The sequence below is a fragment of the Aquila chrysaetos genome, chromosome 2, assembly GCF_900496995.4.
Source record: "Aquila chrysaetos chrysaetos chromosome 2, bAquChr1.4, whole genome shotgun sequence".
Taxonomy (NCBI): Eukaryota; Metazoa; Chordata; class Aves; order Accipitriformes; family Accipitridae; genus Aquila; species Aquila chrysaetos.
The window spans coordinates 75,651,076-75,672,450 of NC_044005.1; the positions used below are offsets into that span (position 1 = coordinate 75,651,076).

The 21,375-nt window shown below is 35.8% G+C and overlaps 1 protein-coding gene across 3 annotated transcripts in view; it reads right to left on the reverse strand.

The window, feature by feature from the left end:
* MYO6 (myosin VI) overlaps positions 1-21,375 on the reverse strand; it is a 105,794-nt gene that overhangs the window by 3,906 nt on the left and 80,513 nt on the right. Inside the window, exons 25-35 of one of the 3 annotated variants that reach the window (XM_030005953.2) lie at positions 20,900-20,990; positions 19,499-19,649; positions 17,925-18,133; positions 17,467-17,545; positions 15,071-15,231; positions 11,883-11,912; positions 11,370-11,408; positions 7,908-8,011; positions 6,396-6,527; positions 3,207-3,233; positions 678-896 (exon numbers count right to left, since the gene is read on the reverse strand). In XM_030005953.2, coding sequence (XP_029861813.1) covers positions 678-896; positions 3,207-3,233; positions 6,396-6,527; positions 7,908-8,011; positions 11,370-11,408; positions 11,883-11,912; positions 15,071-15,231; positions 17,467-17,545; positions 17,925-18,133; positions 19,499-19,649; positions 20,900-20,990 — 1,242 coding nt within the window. The remainder of the gene's footprint in view (positions 1-677; positions 897-3,206; positions 3,234-6,395; positions 6,528-7,907; positions 8,012-11,369; positions 11,409-11,882; positions 11,913-15,070; positions 15,232-17,466; positions 17,546-17,924; positions 18,134-19,498; positions 19,650-20,899; positions 20,991-21,375) is intronic. The other 2 variants (XM_030005959.2, XM_030005966.2) reach the window with 2 other exon arrangements.

The following is a 21,375-nucleotide window of genomic DNA, read 5'->3' on the forward strand; positions in this document are numbered from 1 at the left end:
AGTTAAATACAAAAACTCAAAACATAGAACTCTAAACAGCATTTCTCCAGTGTTTTCTCCCCCTTTCATGATCCTCCAGAAAAGGAGGATACATTTCATTACCAGGTAAATCTCTACCTAATCCATTGCCACATTTAGTTTTTATTTTAAATGTTTAAGATTAAAAAGCTATTCTTGCATATTAGGCAGCATAAATATGGTAAAAGCATCAGTTTGCTATTAGCACCATGCTATAGAAAGACAACCTATCATATGTGCAAATTGTTTTGATACAAACTGCTGAAATTTTTCAAAGCTAACTAAAAACCAAGACAATGATGAATAGAACTTTGCAGATAAATCGTGATGTTTTACCTTCACGCTGCCTCCAGTGCAGTGAACACTCTGAGGACACTTAATAATAAAACCCATTTACATTTGGATTGCCACTCTGTCTACGATTTCCCAGATTAAAGTACAAGTACAAGTAAAACACGTGACCAATTACATCGCAAAATGATACTCTGTAACATTTGGCCACCATCAACAGCAGTCCCAAATCCTCAAATTCTGCCCAGACAATAACTGCTGATGAAAAAAAGAGGATACAAGTTGGGAAACTTGTATCATCAGCCTCTTTTTCTAAAGTTATCAACTTTGAACCTTTTCAACATTTGAATTTTGCTTTCAATACGAACCCGCTACAAGGAGAATGGGTGCCTTGTCAGGATGAAGTTCCATTTGTCGAGCAATCCATGGCCCATCAAAATGTGCATACCACCAACCCTTCTTCTTGTTCTGGGGATCTTTGTATTGGTCCGCAGGACGGATGAAGGGAATGCGGAAGTAACGCTGCTGTCTGTTTATTTCAATCTCTTGTTGTCTGGCTGGTAGCTGGGTTGTTGGGTTCTGTTGAGCTATCATGCAAAAACCAAAAACCCCCAAAAACAAGCAAACAAAAAAACAGAAAAGAAGAAAGCCGTATTATAACTTGCTTGATTAATCAGCAAAGTAAAAAAAAAAAACAAAAAAAAAAAAACCACAAAAACCAAAAAACCCACCCCACCCCCGCCCCAAAACAACAAACCAAACAAAACCCCAAACAAATAAAGACCCCAAAACCCTAACCCAACCCCCCAAAACCTGACAGAATCTCTCTGAATACAAGGTCATCTGATGTCTCATCAAACCTAAAAAGCACTCCCATCTCATATAATGTGCATTCTTTTAATCACTACAGCTACAACACTGGTGAGGAAAGGCTCATGTTAACTATTGCATCTGTATGTTGCTCTATAGCTTGCTCAATGGCATCAGGTACATTTAGACAAAACAAAGTGAGTAAAATAACACATTCTGCTTTAAATCAATATTTAAGGTAAAACTTCCCATCTAAAATTTCTTACCAACCAGAAACATTAATTAGTAACGGCTCTAGTTCAGTCCATCTCTTTGTAAAACAAGATTACAGCGCAAGGAAGCGTTTTCAGTTACAAAAATATAAAGCACCACTTGAAGATTTTTGACAGTTAACACAGAAGGGTGTGTAATACTGTTAGAAATGACTAATTTGTTAATAGAAATGTTGACAACAATTACTGCTTATTACAAAGCTGCCACCAAACATAACCTTCTGCCTAGATTTCTGCGTACTAAACTCCAGCATTAGAACTACTCTCTGGCTGCTTTCTTTTTTAAGGAAATTCTTTATTTCAGACCATTAAGATCAACAGACCAAACTTCTAGAGGAGACAAGAGTTATACAAAGTCTTTTAAAGCTTCATATATATTTTTGGTAAACATTTGCCATGGGCATTTTTGGACTCCGAGTTCCACACATTTCAGACTTCAGAGAGAAACTTTCTTCACAATAAAAGCAAATACTCTCTATGTTAACTCATCAACTGATCGACCTTCTTGATGTTATGTATACACTATCATAATCAGTTTTAAATAGTAAATGCTCTTACAAGCAAGATCCTTTCCTTTAATAACTGCCTCCTGCAAAAGTTTATTAGTGATCTTGTTTTAGTGGTTTACAATACCACTGTTACAAATACCCTGTTTAAGAAATTCTGAATGTGAATCTATGCCATCTCTACAAAAGAAAATCAGTATTAACAGTTCCATGTTTCAGCTTAAAGGGAATAATTAAAAGTGAATTCCTTTTCTCCACTGTCTAATAAGCAGCAAAGCTAATTTTTGAGCTAAAATTTAATAAAATGAAGAATGACAATCACCTCTAATAACGTATTTTTACAGTTATGAATAAGACTAATAGACTAGCAACTGCACCTTGACATTTCTTCCATTTAGATTCAAGCAAAAATAGTTTCTCTAAATGCAAAGAGCAGAATCTTAAAAAAAGTATGTACTACACAAATCATACCCCCCAATTTTTTTCCATGTCTACATAAGCCAACAGAAGAAAAACAAAACAGATTTTAATAGGTGAACGCTGCTTTTATACATCAACTCTGATAAAGCATGTATTTTACCAGGAGACATAGTTTACAGTTTATAATAAATTAATTCTATTTTCTGCACATTGTCTGAACATCTATGACAGCAGAGCAGTGCTTTAGTATTGTCAAACACTTTTTGCACTGCAATGGTAATTGCTAAGGCTTATTTCTACCCCTAAATGCATACCTAAATCCAAGAGGAAATCTAGAGGACAGGAATGCTAAGCAGCCAATATAGCCTCTACTTTTCAGTGGTATGGAATTGTAGTTCTTTATTCAAAAGAAACCACCACCTGAATGTTAGTTTGTGTGCTAGGAAAATAGCTGTTACATTAAGTTGATTCCAGAGTTTTGCTACAACAAAAAGCCATATGCAAACAGTAAAAAATCTTGGAACAAGCATGGCATTTCATGGTGGGGAGGGGCAGGGGGGAAGGAAAAAAAAGAGAGGGGAAAAAAAAAAAAAGGAGACTATACCTTCAAATAACCTACATAAAAAGGTTATTTCATTTTTCCTTCCCATGACCGCTCAAATGGCTAGGATCTCATGAAGATAAGCAGTAAAGTACATTTGTAAATACTAGAGTAACATGTAATTACCATCAGTTCAATAACATAGCCAAATTGTACAATAGATTTTTTTTTGAACAATTAAATTCTATATACATGTGTAGCAAAACACTGGATTAATTAATGTTAGTATAGAGCTCTCAAGTGTTCCTATTCTTCAAAGTTAGCTTAAATAACCGTCTCCCCACTTACGTGAGTTGCTCAAAAATGGTGCAAAATCTGTGAACAAATATTACATGTTGAACAAAACATAAAAGTGCTGATCCTTTATAACTTACAGTTTCATTACCTCAACATTTTTCACCCATCAGTGAAAAGACAGAAAGAAAAAACTACATCATTTGAAGCACACATCCACTGACACCTGAAAGACTTTTAGCTTAAACATCTAAGAAATCAGAGTTCCTTGTTACTACCTTCTCAGATCATTATAATACATAGATGTGAAATGCCCATGTAGTATAATTATTTGCAATAGGAAAAATTACTTCTGAGATTAACAAGAGTCTCGAAAGGTCACTATCAATGACTTTCTTCTGAACTGCAATGTTCTAACTTTTCTTCAGAAATATGAAGCCATATTTCAAGGAATGTCAAAAAATGCAATGAAAAACATTGAAAAGAATGCTGTAAATATCTAACTAAATGTGATGAGATCATGAATATTCCAAGCTTTATTTGCAATAATCCAAACATTTTCTGCTCTTTGCTACTTCCCATCAGCAACACTGTGCATAAATTTTTATTTTACCTGTTTACCTCCAGACAGAACTTGTGAGCTCAAATTCAAAGCAACTTACCACTTTGCAGAAGTGCTTCAAATGCCTTTTCCTGCTGTTTCAGTCATAAGCTTTCTTAAGCACTTAAAACCACATCACTAGGCATGGCCACAAGGACCCATTCTTTGATAACATCTTTTCCAGGGGTCCAGATTTCACCTGCCATGCATCTGTACCAAAATTCCCTGAAAAGCTCAAATTCTCAGGTAATGCTCAAGCTATGCATAATTCAGTACATGAATCAAGGGGAAGGAGACACCTTTGTAAACAGGCCTAACACTAAGAGTAAGTAGGGTACCTGTATCCCCTAGGATCTCTATCCCCCATGTCCCAGGACAATGCTCTATTCCCAGGCTAATGGGACTTTGGGGAGAGCATATTCTCCCCATCTTCCCTTTCCTCTGCCTCTCCTGTTAACTGTGTGGCCAGGAACACAAGAATCATGGAACCAGAAGACAGCAGGAGAGATCTGACTAAATTATTATACCCATTTGCTGTGATTCTGTTAATTTCTTAGATTCCTTTATAATGGACAATCACTAGATGTGGGGCGGGGGAGTGGCAGGAAAAGAGTAACAATCCACTCATCCAATATCGCTCCAGAAACTGGGCACCTATTTTTCAGGTCTGGCAGGGTTAAACATAGTAAATCCTACACCTTCTTTTTGAATTTAAAAGGCAGTCACTTATTCTCATTAGGGCACTGTTTTGACAATAAACACTCATCTGTGAAATCAGCAGAATGACAGTCTAATAAGAAAGCGGGGACTATGCAAAATTTGTCATCCCATAATCAAAAATCACAATATCAACACTCACAGAATTTTAAAAAAGAGAATGTAACCTGAAGTCTGTAAGGCTTACAGTGATGTAAATGAGGAAATTATTAGTACTTTTTAAAAGTGTCTATGTCTATGTATCTATATCTTACAACAGAATAAAAGCATGAGGAAAAAAATCCCTTATCACCAACACTTTTTGTTTTGTCTGGACACCAAATGTTATAGGAAGTTACATAATGGAGCATGATTCCTTCCAATCTTGTTTTTTATAGCACCAAAAAATCTCATGGAATTCTCTGATACATGGAATATTTGAGAACGGTCACAAGTGGTGTTCCCCAGGGCTCAGTATTGGGGCCAGTTCTGTTTAATACCTTTATCCATGATCTGGACAAGGGGATCAAGTGCACCCTCAGTAAGTTTGCAGATGACACCAGGATGGGTGGGAGTGTTGATCTGCTCGAGGAGGAAGGCTCTACAGAGCAATCTGGACAGGCTGGATCGATGGTCCGAGGCCAATTGTATGAGGTTCAACAAGGCCAAGTGCCGGGTCCTGCACTTGGGTCACAACAACCCCACGCAGCGCTACAGGCTTGGGGAAGGGTGGCTGGAAAGCTGCCCGGCAGAAAGAGGACCTGGGGGTGTTGGTCGACAGCCGGCTGGATATGAGCCAGCAGTGTGCCCAGGTGGCCAAGAAGGCCAACGGCATCCTGGCTTGTATCAGAAATAGTGTGGCCAGCAGGGGTAGGGAAGGGATCGTCCCCCTGTACTCAGCACCGGTGAGGCTGCACCTTGAGTACTGTGTTCAGTTTTGGGCCCCTCACTACAGGAAAGACATTGAGGTGCCGGAGCGTGTCCAGAGAAGGGCAACCAAGCTGGTGAAGGGTCTGGAAAACAAGTCCTATGGGGAGCAGCTGAAGGAACTGGGGTTGTTCAGCCTGGAGAAAAGGAGGCCGAGGGGAGACCTTATCGCTCCCTACAGCTACCTGAAAGGAGGTTGTAGAGAGGTGGGGGTCAGTCTCTTCTCCCAAGTAACAAGCAATAGGACAAGAGGAAATTGCCTCAAGTTGTGCCAGGGAAGGTTTAGATCAGATATTAGGAAAAATTTCTTGACCAAAAGGGTTGTCAAACACTGAAACAGGCTGCCCAGGTGGAGTCACCATCCCTGGAGGTATTTAAAAGACGTGTAGATGTGGTGCTTAGGGACACGGTTTAGTGGTGGACTTGGCAGTGCTAGGTTAACAGTTGGACTTGATGATCTTAAAGGTCTGTTCCAACCTAAATGATTCTATGATTCTAACTATTTTTAGAATCTCTGTTCTATCCTTAGGTACAATTCTTTGTTCTGAACTATCATTAACTACTCTCAGAAAGCAGCATTTGTAATTGCAGAGGTCAGAACTATTATGAACAACCTTAAAAACAAAGTCTCAAAAGTCTCAAAATGCAAACCACAGCTTCATAAATGGAAAATTATCTTCCTTAGTCTTAAGTGGCACAGCAATGAACATTTAGCAAAAAATGCCAGCAACTGCAACAGCAAATCAGAACTATTTTTAACACGTGAGTTGGTATGAGAAAAGCTTTTAGGGAGAGCTATTCAGTACATGTATGTGGGTCTTCTAAAAGTATTCTACTTTCTTCAAAGTATTTGCCAGTTCCAATCTTTTCAAAATATTTACCTTAAATAAATATAAAAATACTCTTTAAAAAACCAAGAATTTCCTTCAACCTAGTGAAACCAAAATTCATTCTAGAAATGTTTTCTTTCGAATATTGTCACCAAAATTATTATAAACACAAAAATTATCTCTCCTCACCATAGTCTGTGACTGATTTGGGAGCACGCTGTTCTGTTTCTGCATTGCGTTTCTTATTCTTGGATTTCCAAGCATGATATACCTTTAGCCTTCTGTGAAACTCTTCTCTGCAAGCCGCCAACAGTTCAATATCTGTCTCAAAAATGAGGAAGGGAGGGATAAGTGAGAAAAATCAGAAAGATTATTTACTAAATGCTTTTCTATACTGATAGCTAAATAATTTTAGATCATGTTTTAACACTAATATGTTTTAATATAATATAATAATTATATTTATTATATTATACCCTCACTCTCTGCAGCAACAGGACCTCTATTTTATGGCCCAGAAAAGTCCCTTGGAGTGCTATATATCCTTTTCTCCTTTAGAGTAATGGCAGTCCCCAAAGTAGCTGCTCCACTGTGAGATTTGGAGCAGTGAAATGCTACAAATAAAATTTTCACTTCACTAAATTTGCCTGTTGACATTATCACAAGCCAAGCAGTAGAGAAACAGATACAATTTCACTGCTGAACTTTATTTCTGCAACTGAAAAAAAGAAAATCGGCAATTTGATTGCTCAGACCTAGGTTCTTTCTCCAGTTTATTAAATATATTTTAATTTTGCTGAATTTCATTATATCAAGAGACTGAATGATCGCAGGGCTTTTTCATTAGTCACGGATGAGAATCCAGACTGGCTTCACTAGGGATGAACACACACTAGCACCATGTATTACTGCACCACCTATTCAGCTGAAAACATCACTCCAGTCTTGCATATGTAAAAACAATACAGATATAGTTAGAATTTGGAGCTAACTTTGGGTTTTAAATACAAATAGAGAGAATGGGTTTGTTTCCAATTTCTACATCCAGGAAGAAATTCTGAGTGATCTTAAATCAGAAATTAACCAACTGCTTTCAGTCAGAAGCAGGAAGAAACAGTAATATTTAATAAAGGAATAATTCTTATCTGTTTTGATCTTCATAACACTGGGGGAAAAGTAATTAATGTCCCAACTGTGAGCTTCCCAAACGAAGTTACACATTTTGAAAACTGAAGAATAATCTGAACATCTAAGACAGAAAATATTTTTTGCTGTCCTTTACATGACTTATTTGCTTTTTTGTGATTTGATGACAGCAGGAAGTGGCAGCAAAAAGTTTCTTAGAACACACAAATTCTAGGTAAAGCATAATAACTATTATTCCCTTTGTGGAAATACGTAAAACTGAGACAATTTAATTAAGAGATTATAACATGTAGTTTATGGCCCAAGCAGTTTAACATCATAAAAGTATAATCAGTAAAGGAGATAACAAAGGAAATTCTGTTTCCTCAATATGGAAATAGCTTAGTTTGCTCTTCTCTTCGGGGTAATACAACTTTTTAAAATTAATTTGACATTCATTCAAACCTGAATAAATTAATGAGCAAGTTTTTATCTTTGTCATAGGAAGAAAGTAACACCTTTCATACAACTACAACTTCACTTCTTTCTCAAATCAGAAAAAACCCCACCACTTACCACAGGATGTATTGATTGTATCACGAAGCTCTGCATATTTCCACTTACTGAGATCATGCTTCTTAGTACCAGCAGCAGCTTTCGTGGCTTGAACTGAAGGACCCCTACAATTATTAAAAAAATATATATGTATTTTTTCAAGTATGAAACAGGAATTTTTACAACAGGAAGAACAGAACCCACGATCAACACTGCAGCATGCTTATTAGAATGAAAATTAGCAGCAGAAGGACTGAATTCAAAGACAAAGTACCATTTTCAAGATGTTCAAATGATTAAGAGAAAGTGAAGGCATCTTTTACATCCAAAATAATATAATCATCTGATTGCTTGCCTAGAGATTAAAAGGAATTGTCATTAAAAGTTAGCGCTTATGTGTGAAAAGACGCATATTCTATTTATGTGTACCTCACCCCACATGATTTAGTACTAGTCAAGATACAGAATACAGAAAACAAAGAGTGGCCATATACATTTTAGTTCCATTTGAAAAATAAGACAAAAAACTATTTCTGAAGTAGACAAGGAGAAGGAAGAAAAGGCGTTTCCTCTGCTGTTTAAAACTGGATAAGGACAAAATCCTTGTTCCAAGACCAGAGAAAATATTCCACGTCTTTGACAAAAGTCTAATTTGAGACAAGAAATCAAATTAATTCTACATTAATTGTACAGCGGCTGTCTGAGAACAGCAATGTTTATTCAGGGGTGGGGGGAATCATCAAGAGATACCATGGAAAAAAAAAACCACTTACAGAAGAAAGGCTGACCAATATAAAAAGACTCATCCAGAAACAGTGTTTTTCAGAGCAAAAGGTATTTGTCATGTAGGTAGTATGCAACAAAGTCAATGGCAGATGCAACTGAGAAATTATTACTAAAATCTCCATCATCTTTAACAGTATGTATAGGTTATCCATGTAACAAACAAACAAACAAACATTACATGCATGCATCTAAAGATAAACCTGAAAAAAAAAATTTTTTTTTTTTGGTCTTAAAAATGGTATGGATAAGAAATGTAAGAAATTTCCCTCAGGAATGGCAAACTTCCCATGGATTATTTGGATATAAACTAAGTTCAAAACACTCCAACATTCAGTGACAATCAGCATACTTTTTAAACACTAAGGAATTCAAGAACAGACACATGATTTTATCAATCTCTGCTAATGTCCATGACTAAGAACATGAGGCAAACTGAATTATCTTTCAGGATCTGAGAGGATTTGTTCAGAAGAAACTAGATCTTTAACATGGTAGCAAAATACTTGATGCAATCAAGTATTCAAAAATTCACAAGAGAGAAAAACAGAAGAAACCAGGCGTTTTCATTTAAAGTCTGTTTGTACAGCAATATTTTTGTGGGACTGTTACATTATTACAGTATTTATAATCTGGTGAATATTATTTTACAGTTTATTTTTCCATAAGTCTCATGCGGTACTATGAAGTTTTATGTTGTTTATTTTCCTTTTTTAGTTAATAGGTTATAAATACATTTTCTATGAAAAATTTCTCTATGGAGATATAGCAATTTTGAATGCAGAGATAACAAATGCATTTTAAGTTTCCTAGAATAAAACAATCTGTTTCACCAAATGTTCTTCTTAACAGCAACTGAACCATCTCTTCAAATGTAATTAAAACTACAGAATTAAGCATCAGCTTGATTATGCCTACTCATACTACTAATCTGAGTTAACACACAGCTTCCAGTTATGGTATGTGAGAAGTCTGACATAAAAAACTACCTCTTTGACTTTTAATCAGTACATAGCTGAGGGACAGGAACTTTTCCTCACCCTTAGCACTACTCCTATGTGCAAAACAAATCATTAGGCAGACTGTCTCCTTCGAAATATATATTTTAATATTTTGTCATCATTGGCATACCTGTAGGACATTACAGAATTGCTGCTAAATGTAATTTCCGCTGCCTGGTGTCTAACCTTCTTGAACCTAATTTGACAAATCCCAAGGATTTTCCTTATTTAGCAACACTACCCACCACTCTAAGAGTTTGCTACATAATTTAGAGCACCAGAACTAGGCTGTAAGATCTCTGGTTAAACTAGTAATCTTTAAGAATGCTAATCCAATTGAATGGCTTAGTCTTTCCATTACAGTACTACTCTGCAGATCACTCTTTTGTTTTCTACATGACATTAAGCATAACAGTCTGGCATTAAGAAGACCATCATACTTGCCAATCAGCCTTCACCACTCAATCTGACAAAGTTATGTATCATAAACAGTATTTCCAGACTTAAAAAAAGTCAGTCTCAAGTCAAAAGTTTCCAGTATATGACAACTGAAAAAAATTTAGTTAAACAAGCATGCAGTAAGAAGTATTACATTTTGAATTCAACCAAAACACAGAGCCTCTGATTTTGCCCCCAAAATTTTTTGATTTTTTTGCACATTAAGAATTGGCCATTGTCATTGGAACTATGTCAATATATGCAATATAATCTAGCCACCTAAATTCACATGCTAGCTTAATTACACACAACATTGTTTATTCCTATTCTTAAAATACCACTGCAAGAAACAAATTCAGTTAACAGCTGCATTCCCAATTATCAATGCTACAGCTAGAAAACCCATCAATCATGTGAGACCGATCATCTTCAGACTATATATACACAGCATAGTAGCTTGTTTAACGACAGATTCACTTTTTAAAACTCTAAACAATTTTGCTTATTATGTAAGCTTCAGAAAATGAATGCCAAAATGTTATTTCTGTCCTCAAGTTGCACAAAACACTTTCTAATTACTCACTGATATGGAGGACATTATAACAATTTCTCTCAGCAGAGAATTAGTGTTCTATCACAAACTACTATGAGACTGTTCGAGAACAATTGTATTCAGATCTAAACCTGCATTCTCCTTTCCTCTTGCATTGTGCATAAAATCTTGCAATAGCATTCAAGACATCTCAGAAGGGATTTTGTTTAGATGTCTTAAGAGGGGTTTTAATATGCTTTTAACATGGTAATTTTCAAACCTGCTTTTATTTGAAGGGAATTATAACTAGAATTTTTTTTTATTAAAAGCACTAACAGTTACATTAACATTAAATAACTTCACAAACTCTGTTGAATCTGTAGAAATACTCCTTTGAAAGCTGTGGAGCCTAGTTTTCTATTATTATTATAAGAAAGGTGAAAAGAAAAGAGAGCTGTAGGAACATTATCAAAATTACACAAAAAGCCAGGGTACATGAACTATTCTTTTTTTTAATAAATATATAATCAATTAAAATAGCAGAAAAATAATTGCTGAAAAAGGTGTTGATAAAGGAAATTTATCTGAAAGAAATAATTTACTTATCTGCTTAGCACTTAAAAAAACCCCAGATTGCATTATTTTTCATTCCATAATAATCCAACCCATTTCATGTGTGATTTCTTTGTATAAAATGATTGATTCATTTTGTGTTGCCTTCTCACCTACCTAGACAATATTTCTGACATTTCTGTGGCCATTTGTTCCCTATAAGAAAATTGATAAATAAGCATAAACCAAACATATTAATACAAAAACAGCCTTTATAACTGTGAAAATCTCTTGCGAACCAAACTGAAGAGCACAAAAAAAAAGGCTACTTATTTTAAATAACTTCCATTCTAACATACATATATATATATATATACAGTCCTGATTCTGTAAAGAGCAATGAATCACACGGGGCAGTGAAAAATGGATAGTATGTGAAAAAGTTTACACTAATTACATAATCATCTTTAAATAGATATTATTAGGTATATTAGATTATTAACTTGTTTATTAGACATAAGCAAAGCAGTGGATATAAGGTATTTCAAACTGATTTAAAGTTTACAGATGCACGATAATAAAGATTGTTATGGAGTATTAGTAAATAAGAGGACGATATCAATTTCCTTTGAATTAATTAGTGTTGCCTGTTTTTCTATTAGAGCATTCAAATGGAAAAAAATGCCATACGCAGTCATTTGCAGCTTTGTTCCATTGGCTCTGCAAATAGAAGATAATTATGTTAGATAGACTTCTTCCTAGTTACCTTTCTAATAATCTGAAGTGGGAAAAGATGGGTCATAGTATTTCATGCTCTCTCACGTCTTATTTACTATCTTATGATTATATAGACCTCTTTTCTTCACCTCTCTCATTCAATCATGAGTGTTAAATTATTTTTAAAAAGTTAGATTAAGATAATCTGGAAAAAATGTACAAGTGAAAACTTCCCACACACTTTCTCCCCCTCCACCCCTTTCAAAATCAAAGATTTTGAGATGTGCTACCAATATATTTTATGCCCGGATAAGCATATCATGGGAAATAACAGCAATCCTCATGTAGCTACTCTAGGAACAGGACAGATAGCTTCTTCATGCAAGCTGTGAAAAGACATCGAGTCTCACTGCCATAATGAAGACCCACATGTACACACATGTAGCATTGAATATGCTACAAATTAGAACTTACTTGGACTGTTCCAACACAACACACAGAACAGATACACTCACACCACCTTCACTGAGGCTAGCTTATTTTGGTGCTATATGCTACACCACGTTTCCATAAGCCACAAATTAAAAATATTGCACAGTTGAAAACAGATACCTATTATTTAACTAATTCTTTAAATAAGTGTTAACCACTTCTGTTAATTTACCCCTAGGTGCAGTAAATCCCTTGTTACACATGCTTTCAAATTGTGGATGAGTAATAAAATTGGATGAAACTAGGAGAGGTCCTGCATATTCAGCACAGAATAAGCACAAATAAAAATGCTGGATCTACTGCCAGAACAAACAACTTTTCTTCTTTGACAGGAGCCAAAGAATGTATTTTTCAAAGAAACTACTAATATTTATGAACCTTTAAATATCTATGAAAAGTAATGGTGAATGCAGCAAGGTATTCAGGAGAAAAGAAAGTTGAGGCTACTCATTTTCAAATATGACAACGCACAAGTATCATGTTCCTTAAAAAAAGAGCAAAATACAAGAGTTCCTTCAAAGTGGCACATAAAAATCACCTTGTTCTTACTATTTTCACTGCACAGGTAGTACAGCACAATGGAAAATACCCTTTTATTCATGCCAATATGTAAGCATGAAATGATTTTTTACAAAATTGTGTGAAAACACTGTAGAATCAGTATACTGCATGAATTCAGCATGGAGTGATACATGCTTTATCCTACTTCAGCAAAATTTAACAGAAAAGGCAAATATACATACATAAAAGTCACAGTGATTTCAGTGTACCATATGGTAATATGCAAGTCTCAATTCCAGAAGATGGCAGAATATAACTTCCTTAGACTCTAGTAAAATTTTAAGTGGTATCAGTTAAAGTAAGTCCTGAGAATCTATATTTAAATTATTAAATTACATGTTTTGTTCAAACCAATAAATAGTTTTCATTTCAGAGAATTCCCACAATTTCTACTTTTAAACCAATTCCTGCAGTTACATGGAAATCTACCCAGGGGAATGGTTTAGTTTGTTTTTACACAAACCAAACCAAAATCAAATCAAAGTTGAAATTAAAAGCATTTTCTTCAATTTTTGGACATGCTTAAAACTCTTTGAAGTAGACTGCAGAAACAGAACGAAAAAAATTTGCTAATGAGCTAAAAATCCCATACAAGCAGAAAAATCTATTACTTTCTTCTAGATTTATATAATATCTTACTCAAGAAATTATTTACATCACTATGTTAATTTGTTCAGACCATTCTGCACTTTGCGATCATTCAGAAAAGTCTTCATTCTCCTACCACTAGCTACACAGTGGAGAAAAACTGGCTGTCATAACTATCAGGATGGTTAGTTCATCATCCATTCCAGGACTACCCAAGGAAGACATATACCAGGATCACCCATGAGCAGGAGGAAACACTGTGGAGATTAGGGCTTCACTGACAGAAAAGTTACTCAATTCTCTGAGCCCTTCTTGTGTATTGCCTCCCTTCTTTCATGTCTAAGAGAAGTTTGCCAGGCTGCAGCACTAGAGTGACTTTGGGTTTACCTTCAAAGTGTTGCACCAAAATCCAAACAGGGAAAGTATGAAAATCTCCAGAATCCTGTCTGTGAAGCACTTGGACATCCACCTGTGCATGTTAAAGTCTTACCTGAGACAACATGACAGCTATTGTATAACTGAGGGCAAAACCAATAATTTTAGTGGAACTGTCTAAAAATCAGTATTGTACATGACAAAAAAATCACCCAGCTATCTCTCATAGGCATACGGTTATTAGAAAAAAAAGTATACAACTAGGTAAAATTCGAGTAGCAAAGAGAACACATCTGGGAGCTTGAAATACCATGGAAACATTTGGGATTTTCTTATACCCCTTCTTTCAACAACAACAAACTTAGTAGAGTAGCACTAATGAAGTCACCAATGATGTGATCATGTTCATAAGTCCCTTTATGCAATTTGACCAATAAGTACCATTTTTACTGGAACTTCTAAGTTGCTTCTAAGGCATCACGCTTTACACATGAAGACTCTTGCTTTGCAGGCAGTGTGGATCTGTATACCAAAAGCCAAGCACTTCTTGTGACACAAAAAAATTCACACAGAAGAAAACATTTAAGATGACATTTAATTTTCAAACCCATCTATGTTAAATATATTAATTCCACTTTAAAAAACTTACAAATCAGGACACAGAAATAACTACTGTTTCTGCATTCAGAGAGGGCTTCTTGGTAAAAAAACCCCCACACAAATTCACACAGTATTACTAGAACCATCAAGTACCAGAAAGGGTATATCTTATTACTACTTACCACTGAGGAAATTCCATTCACTACTTTAAATGAATCCTAAAATTAATAATTTAAATTGGTTGCCATCCTTGCCAGAACTCAAAAAGAGAAAGAGAACTGCAGTTGTATTCACAAGCGCCTACTAAATTACTGATGTAGCAAGATGCAAAATGGAGGAAGTCTTTAAGCAAAAGCAATCTATTTCTAACAAATTTCACAAGTTAATTTGAAAAATACACCAATACACTGACTTAAAATGTCCATTTAATTAATACAAAAATACATAAAACCAACATGAGCATAGGTTTCTGAAAGGGATCAGGAAAGGAAGAAGACAAAAAAAAACAGAGAGAGAGAGAGAAATGTTACTACTTAACCACATACCTGCGCAATCCTAGATCAAGCTGAGCCTCATCACTGATGAGTTCTGCCTCACTCTGGGCAATTCTCATTGCAAGTTCATGATCACGACGTTCCTGTTCAAGCACTGCCTGGTGCTGGGTTTCCTCTTCTCGTTCTCTAGCTAGCTGAGCCTCAATTTCAGCCTGTTTTATAAAAAGGCACCTTTAACCTTACCCAATCAAAACCAAAATGGTACCTAAGCAGATGATTAGAAAAATATGCCAAGTAGTGTATTTATAGCTTTCAAAACATGCAAAATTTACAGAACTGAAAAAGTAACAGCATTAGTATTTAATTTGACCCAAGAAAAACAAAACAGCTAAGATTGCATCTTGGTTTTCATGTAGCTTATCAAATCATTATTGTCCACCACTTGTACTACCTTTTCAAAATAAAGTTCCAATCAATTATTCCTTATTTAAAAAACACATGAAGCTTTTTGTTAGGTATTATGAAAATTAGCCTTCAAAAGTTTTTAGAATCATTAAAACTCAGATGATACAGAGCAATGTGGTTATTCCTCCGTAGCACTAACACAATACTCCCTTGATATTCTGCACTTGGCATTACAGGACTTTGCAATTGGCATTGCTTTGCATATAGGTCCATGGTTCATTCTGAAAAGGGATCAAGACAAACACTGGAATCCTCTGTGGACCTGATCTGGCTTTGAATTTAAGCAAATGGTAAAATTCTGACTTACTGCAATGCAGAAGCAATCCAGATATACTGCCTCTGCAGAGCAAAACTAAATACCAGTTTACCATCATTATTTAACAAAGGGTCTTGCACACACAGTAAGTAAAACGTGACCATCCAATTCATATGTCTGAAAGTCAGACAAGCCAAGTCTTAGCAGTACCTTTTTTGGTGCCCAAAACTCAACAAAGGAGACAAAGTCACTTCCCACTCTTCATCGTGAATTTGCACCACTAAAGCAGTGCAGTAACACCAGTGACTTCACCCTATGAATCCCATTTTAGATTAGCTGATAGTAACAACCACCAGGAAGAGAGACTGAGTAATTAACTGTATGTAGAAGAAAGAACTACCCTACTGGATTATGTATCTGCTTTGTATCCAAATGCAGCATTTCCGTAAAAGTATAAATTACATTCTGCACGGCAGATATCCACATCTCAGAAACAAAGAAACATAAATAAAAACAATCCCTAGAGATGCTCTTAGAGCTGGCAGACCAAGTTTTCAAACCTTCTGGCAACAGGCCAACTTGCTTCCTCAGTGGGCATAGTTTAATCCATTTAAACTGTCCCTGAATGGAAACTTATCCTATGAATTTCTCACAAAACACTAGGCACATCTGCAATGGTCTCCAAGCAATAATTTAGAGACTTAGTCAAATAGCAGCTTACTCTTTTTATGTTTAACTTCTGCAAGCTGGTAGTGCTTATTATTCTGATACAGGTGACAGACCCAGTAAACAAAGGAAATAGTCATTTTTCACCAAAGTTAAGCTATAATTTCTCTGTTAGTTCCAGTGACTTGTTTATCAAGAATGAGGGTGAGGTGATAGAAAAGAGTATGCAGACACAAGGAGAATAAGCAGTGCTAGGCTAACTCCAGGGATAACAAGATACAGGAGAAAAATTCTGCTTCTGATTAATCGTGGACAGGGAAAGAGTCTGTAAACATCAGTGACCATGGCCCTGCGCTTGCTACAAATGCCCCGACAGAGAAGCTTTTTCTCTCTGAGACTGCTCTCCCAGGTCACCCAGGTAATCTCCAAGACAAGAGGAAAACAAGCGTATAGGGGCCAAACACAACTCTGAGTGTGAGTTCATGATGGGATCAGTAAGAAGTGTCAGGAATCAAGGAGAAGGGGTGGAGGAGCAGGGTTTGAACTCCATATATTTATTCTACATGAATGTAGCCAAAGGGGCTACTAGAGACAGTCCTGTATCCCCTCATTATTACCAATATTCTGAAAGTGTTTACAGTTAAGCTGGTACGTGACACAGCCTGAGTGCAGATGTGACTTCTACTAAAAGAGTGCCAAACTTGCCTGACGTGGAACATCTGCAAAAAACTGCAAAGGCTAAACTACGATTCTTCAGTGTTGTGTATTTTTAACTTTAAAGTAACTTTAGAAAAACTTTAAAAACAAAGGCACATCTATCCAGAAGACCTGAACTTGCATATGAACTAGAAATGGGTGATCTGTCTTGGGATACCCTAAGCGTGATTTTCGCCATACATTCACTACTAAAGCAACACTGCTGAATGACTCTGAGACACATATTTATAAAACGAAGCCCTAGGACTCAGTGGAGACCCTAAGCTGTGAAAAAGATTTAAAAGAAAGAAAAACCCCAGCAACAACAAAAACCCCAGACGCCACACATAGCTAAAATATTAACCTGAATACGCTTTTCTTCTTCTTCCCTCTTTTTCCTCTCTTCCTCTTCCTGTTTTCTCTTTGCCTCAATCTCAGATTTCCTATTATAAAAGAGGAGGAGGAAACAAAAACATGTTATTATGATGCAAGTGAACACGACATAGGAAAGCGTCTTCCATAAAACTGAATGGTAATCTGGAAATCAGTACAGTCCGGATGACAGGACACTACATGTAAAGTCAATAAACTTTTCAAGTCCATCTGTATTTCCAGCAGCATCATATCACTTCTTCCATACTCTATTCTGACTACACTTACCTTATAAATCACTGGGAAAGGAAATGTTTTAACACTGCATATCACACCAGGAGTACAATCCAAAAGACTCTCTTTAAGCATAGGAATATTAAAAATGACATTATTAAAGTGCCTTTCCTATTTTCTTCTCATTCTATAACCAGAAACTTATTCAAGACTCACAGACGTCTCTCCTCTTCTTCCTTCCTTCGTTGTTGTTCTTCCTCTTCACGTCTCTTTCTTTCTTTTTCCATTTCCTCCTGGATGCGTCGTAGCCTCTCTGCTTCCTCCTCTTGTTGTTTCTTCTTTTGCAGTGCACTCAGAAGCTGCTCTGAGCTTCTAACTAGAGCATCATATTCTTTCTGTATCTCTTCCCTAGTCATTATAGTGGTCTGCAAAATTAAATAATAAGAGGGGTTATATTCTTTTACATGTGTACTTCACTTTTAAAAAATGTACATTGAAAAAAATATTAAGCAAAATGAGAGCATTGAGCAGTATAATTACATTATATATACACTTCAGGGTAGTGGAGCTTGAGCACACCTTTCCCTTTCTCCCTAAAATCCTGGGAATCCATTAGTCTCCTCTCTCATATAAAACCATACAAAGTAATCTCCATTTTATCACTGAAATTAAACATGACTTCTCTTTAAAACATGCCTTCGTTTTTTTAAACCTTGCAGTTTTAAGCAACAGAAATTAATTCTTACCACACTAAAATGGAAACTAAGGGCCTCCTATGTGCATTTTGTGTCGTGTTCTTAGCTGCTACAGTGGTTATTTACAGCTCTGCCTTTTATGTCATAGCACAGAATAGTTTTTCTTACTATGTGTGCTAGCACTTAGGAAAAGTATTGGACTGTGCTATGACTAACTTTTTTTAAAAAGGTATTATTAGTAGCAAACAACAGGTTGAAAATACTTAAAACAATAGCCTTTGCTACATATGTTTTCAAACGTCACCGATAGCTACAATTTAATTTCATTTTACAATTCACATTGATGTATACTAATAAAACTGTTGTTGACCTTTTCTGAGGATGGAACATGACGATTATCAAATTATCTTATTTTTATTAGAAAAGAGAACAGGAAGTTGACAGGTTAACTCTATCATCTTTTCAACCATGATTTTAAATAGAAAAATCTTAATATGGTACACTAAGAAAACTGTCATGTTGCACGAAACAAAGAAAAAATTTGATGTGTTGAATTTAACACTAATAAATCCCAGTGTGCTTTCATTTCGTCTGTGTGCTTTTGTGGTAAGAAACTGAGAACTACAGAACCTGAAGCATAATCAGCAAGATGAATTCTCTTTACTACAAAGTCTGAAAAAAACTCCTTACTGGAATATAAATCTCTTCACTCTGTGACAAATGCTTATATGTTTCAGCCCTAATTAATTTAAAACATTGTTAATATGTATTATTCTAATAATAAAAGCAACAAGCAAATTATTAACAACACTTGTCTCACAATATCAACATGCATTTTTGCCTTAAACGCTCCAGTGCCAATGCTGAAACACAGATAATAAATACCAAAGTCTAGACATATGCACCCAGTTTCAGGATTCACTTCAGTCACATTCACAAACAATTTTAAACAGGATTTACTCAGTGCCTCTGAAAATTAAGACCTCTATATTAAAATATCTTTTCTGTTAAGAAAAATACATCGGCCTTCTAGTTTAGATCAAGTTTTCAAAAGGTTCCAGTAATTAGAAACTATTTCTCTGATTATTATCATACCTTAATTTTGGTCATTGAAGCATCAATAGAATACTCCAGCTCCTTGACCTGCTTGCTTGTCTCCGCCTTCCCCTCCTTCAGAGCACTTACTACTTCATTAAATTTATCAAGTCTCTTCTTCAGCGTACGAACTTTTATCAGGCCATCAATGCTGTGAAGGTAAGACAGTTTATTTGTATCGTGGGATGTTTTTACGAGGTGGTATTTTTAAAACTACCACTCATTACTCACATTAAAGAGGTAGATAGGGGAGACAAGTTATGACTTCTGATAAAACTCACCCTCTTTTTCTGAAATTCAAACATTAGCTCATGAAGTTAACTAAGCAATGGAGCCTTTTGCAAACAATAATTAAAACTGATTAACAGATGGTGACTCAAAATGGAAAAATGCATTTTTATTTTGAGAGTTAATGTGGGGTTGTGGTTTTTTTTTTTTTCCCAGTAACAAATCATTAGTATCCACTAGAGGATTTTGACTGGAGTGGATAAAGGTTGAGGTGTGCCACTTACTCAAAGAGCAATAATGGGACTGAATCAGATAAAACTTAACTACACAGCAGGGAACCCAGTCATTAGACCCCACAGGGGAAAAAAAAAGTCTGGGTAAAAGAAGAGTCCACGAAAACTTGGAGCTTTTTCAAGAACCAATACTGAAGGCCAGACTTACAAGTGACAACTCTGCAGAGACAGCCTTCCCAGAGAGAAATCACTGAACTGGGATTCAGGAAAACAACACACAAAAAGTAGAAACTAAATCAATTCATTAAAGATGAGTACAGAACAGCTTAAAAATATAGGGACATGGTCAGAAATGCCAAGGTACAAAATGAAACATAACTATCAAAGGATGTAAAAAAGAACATTTTATAACAGCACTATTAAAGAACAGAGAGTTGGACTGCTATCAAAGAACAAAAAGGTGTCAGCAGAGCTTAATGACCGAAGTGGTTTTTCCATCAGTATTCCATGCAGTCAGATTAAAGCTAAAGGAATAACTTAATTTCAAGAGGAGACAAGACAGACAGAACACACAATTATTTTTAAGATAAAAAAGAAAGGGGGCCTATAAACGAAGGTGTGAACGGGTAAAGGACAAAAATTAATGAGCTTAATTTTAATGTAAAGAGACTTAACTAAGGATTTCTAATAACTAGGCTATCAGTGAAGGATTTTATGAACAAAAAGCTAAACAAACATCTCTTAGGAAAGGTTCAGGTTTAGCCTGTTCATCCTTGGGAAAGAAAGGAGGAACACGGCACCTCTCAGTCTCTTTCAGTCATACGTAGCCTCATTCTATGACTTCAGATACAGTTAGTTAAGCATAGTAAATCTCTTCTTTACATTCACAAGAAATTATTATTGAAAATCCATTTTCTTCAAGCAAGGAATATCCTCTTACCGTGGTTTGTGCTTTCTCTTGCAAAGCCACATACGAATAGTCTTTTGTATTTTAATGCAGGCACTGGCTCGATATTTTATCTTATTTTTCACTGTAAACAAACAGAAGAGACTGAGTCTCACTGGTCTATACAATTTAACACAACAGCTATATTACTCACACACTCAATGACTCAAAACTGTATGTAGACTATGTGTGCTTGAGAGCTAGGTCTATACCAGAACCACGACACTTAAGACACAGCAGACAACAGAATTCACAATCCTGAGACAGGCATAAAAGCTCCCATCCAAAACAAACAGGAAGAACTGCACGTGTGCACACACACACCACCCCCAGGATTCACAGACATCAGTAACCTCAGCAAAAAGTCACTGGACCTAGCAAACAGGAAATACTCAGCAAGTCTAAGTCCTGAACTGAAGGGTAATCAAGTAGCCAATATCTGCTAGAAATGATAAGGCGGCTGCAACTTT